General features: G+C 43.4%; 1 protein-coding gene across 1 annotated transcript in view; it reads left to right on the forward strand.

Moving 5' to 3' along the window:
• LOC102841198 (cell wall integrity and stress response component 1-like) overlaps window positions 1-433 on the forward strand; it is a 60,453-nt gene that overhangs the window by 1,672 nt on the left and 58,348 nt on the right. The window contains exon 2 of the mRNA XM_006861045.1: window positions 16-140. Within this exon, the coding sequence (XP_006861107.1) occupies window positions 16-140 (125 nt within the window). The remainder of the gene's footprint in view (window positions 1-15; window positions 141-433) is intronic.

Here is a 433-nt window from a genome sequence, read left to right on the forward strand (position 1 = left end):
CACCATCATCACCATCATCACCATCATCACCATCATCATCATCACCATCATCATCATCATCATCATCGTCACCATCATTACCACCATCACCATCATCACCATCATCATCATCATCACCATCACCATCATCACCATCATCACCATCATCACCATCATTACCACCATCATCACCATCATTACCATCATCACCATCATCACCATCATCATCATCATCACCATCACCATCATCACCATCATCACCATCATCACAGCCATCATTATCATCACTCTCTTCCTTATCCTCGTTATCTCCTCATCATCATCACTAACATCCTCATTACTTCATCTTCTTCCTCATCATCCTCAATATTTCATCATGTCACCACCATCACCATCAGCACCATCACCATCACCACCATCACCATCACCACCATCACCACCACCATCACCATCA

Source organism: Chrysochloris asiatica, unplaced genomic scaffold (assembly GCF_000296735.1).
Source record: "Chrysochloris asiatica unplaced genomic scaffold, ChrAsi1.0 scaffold00040, whole genome shotgun sequence".
Taxonomy (NCBI): Eukaryota; Metazoa; Chordata; class Mammalia; order Afrosoricida; family Chrysochloridae; genus Chrysochloris; species Chrysochloris asiatica.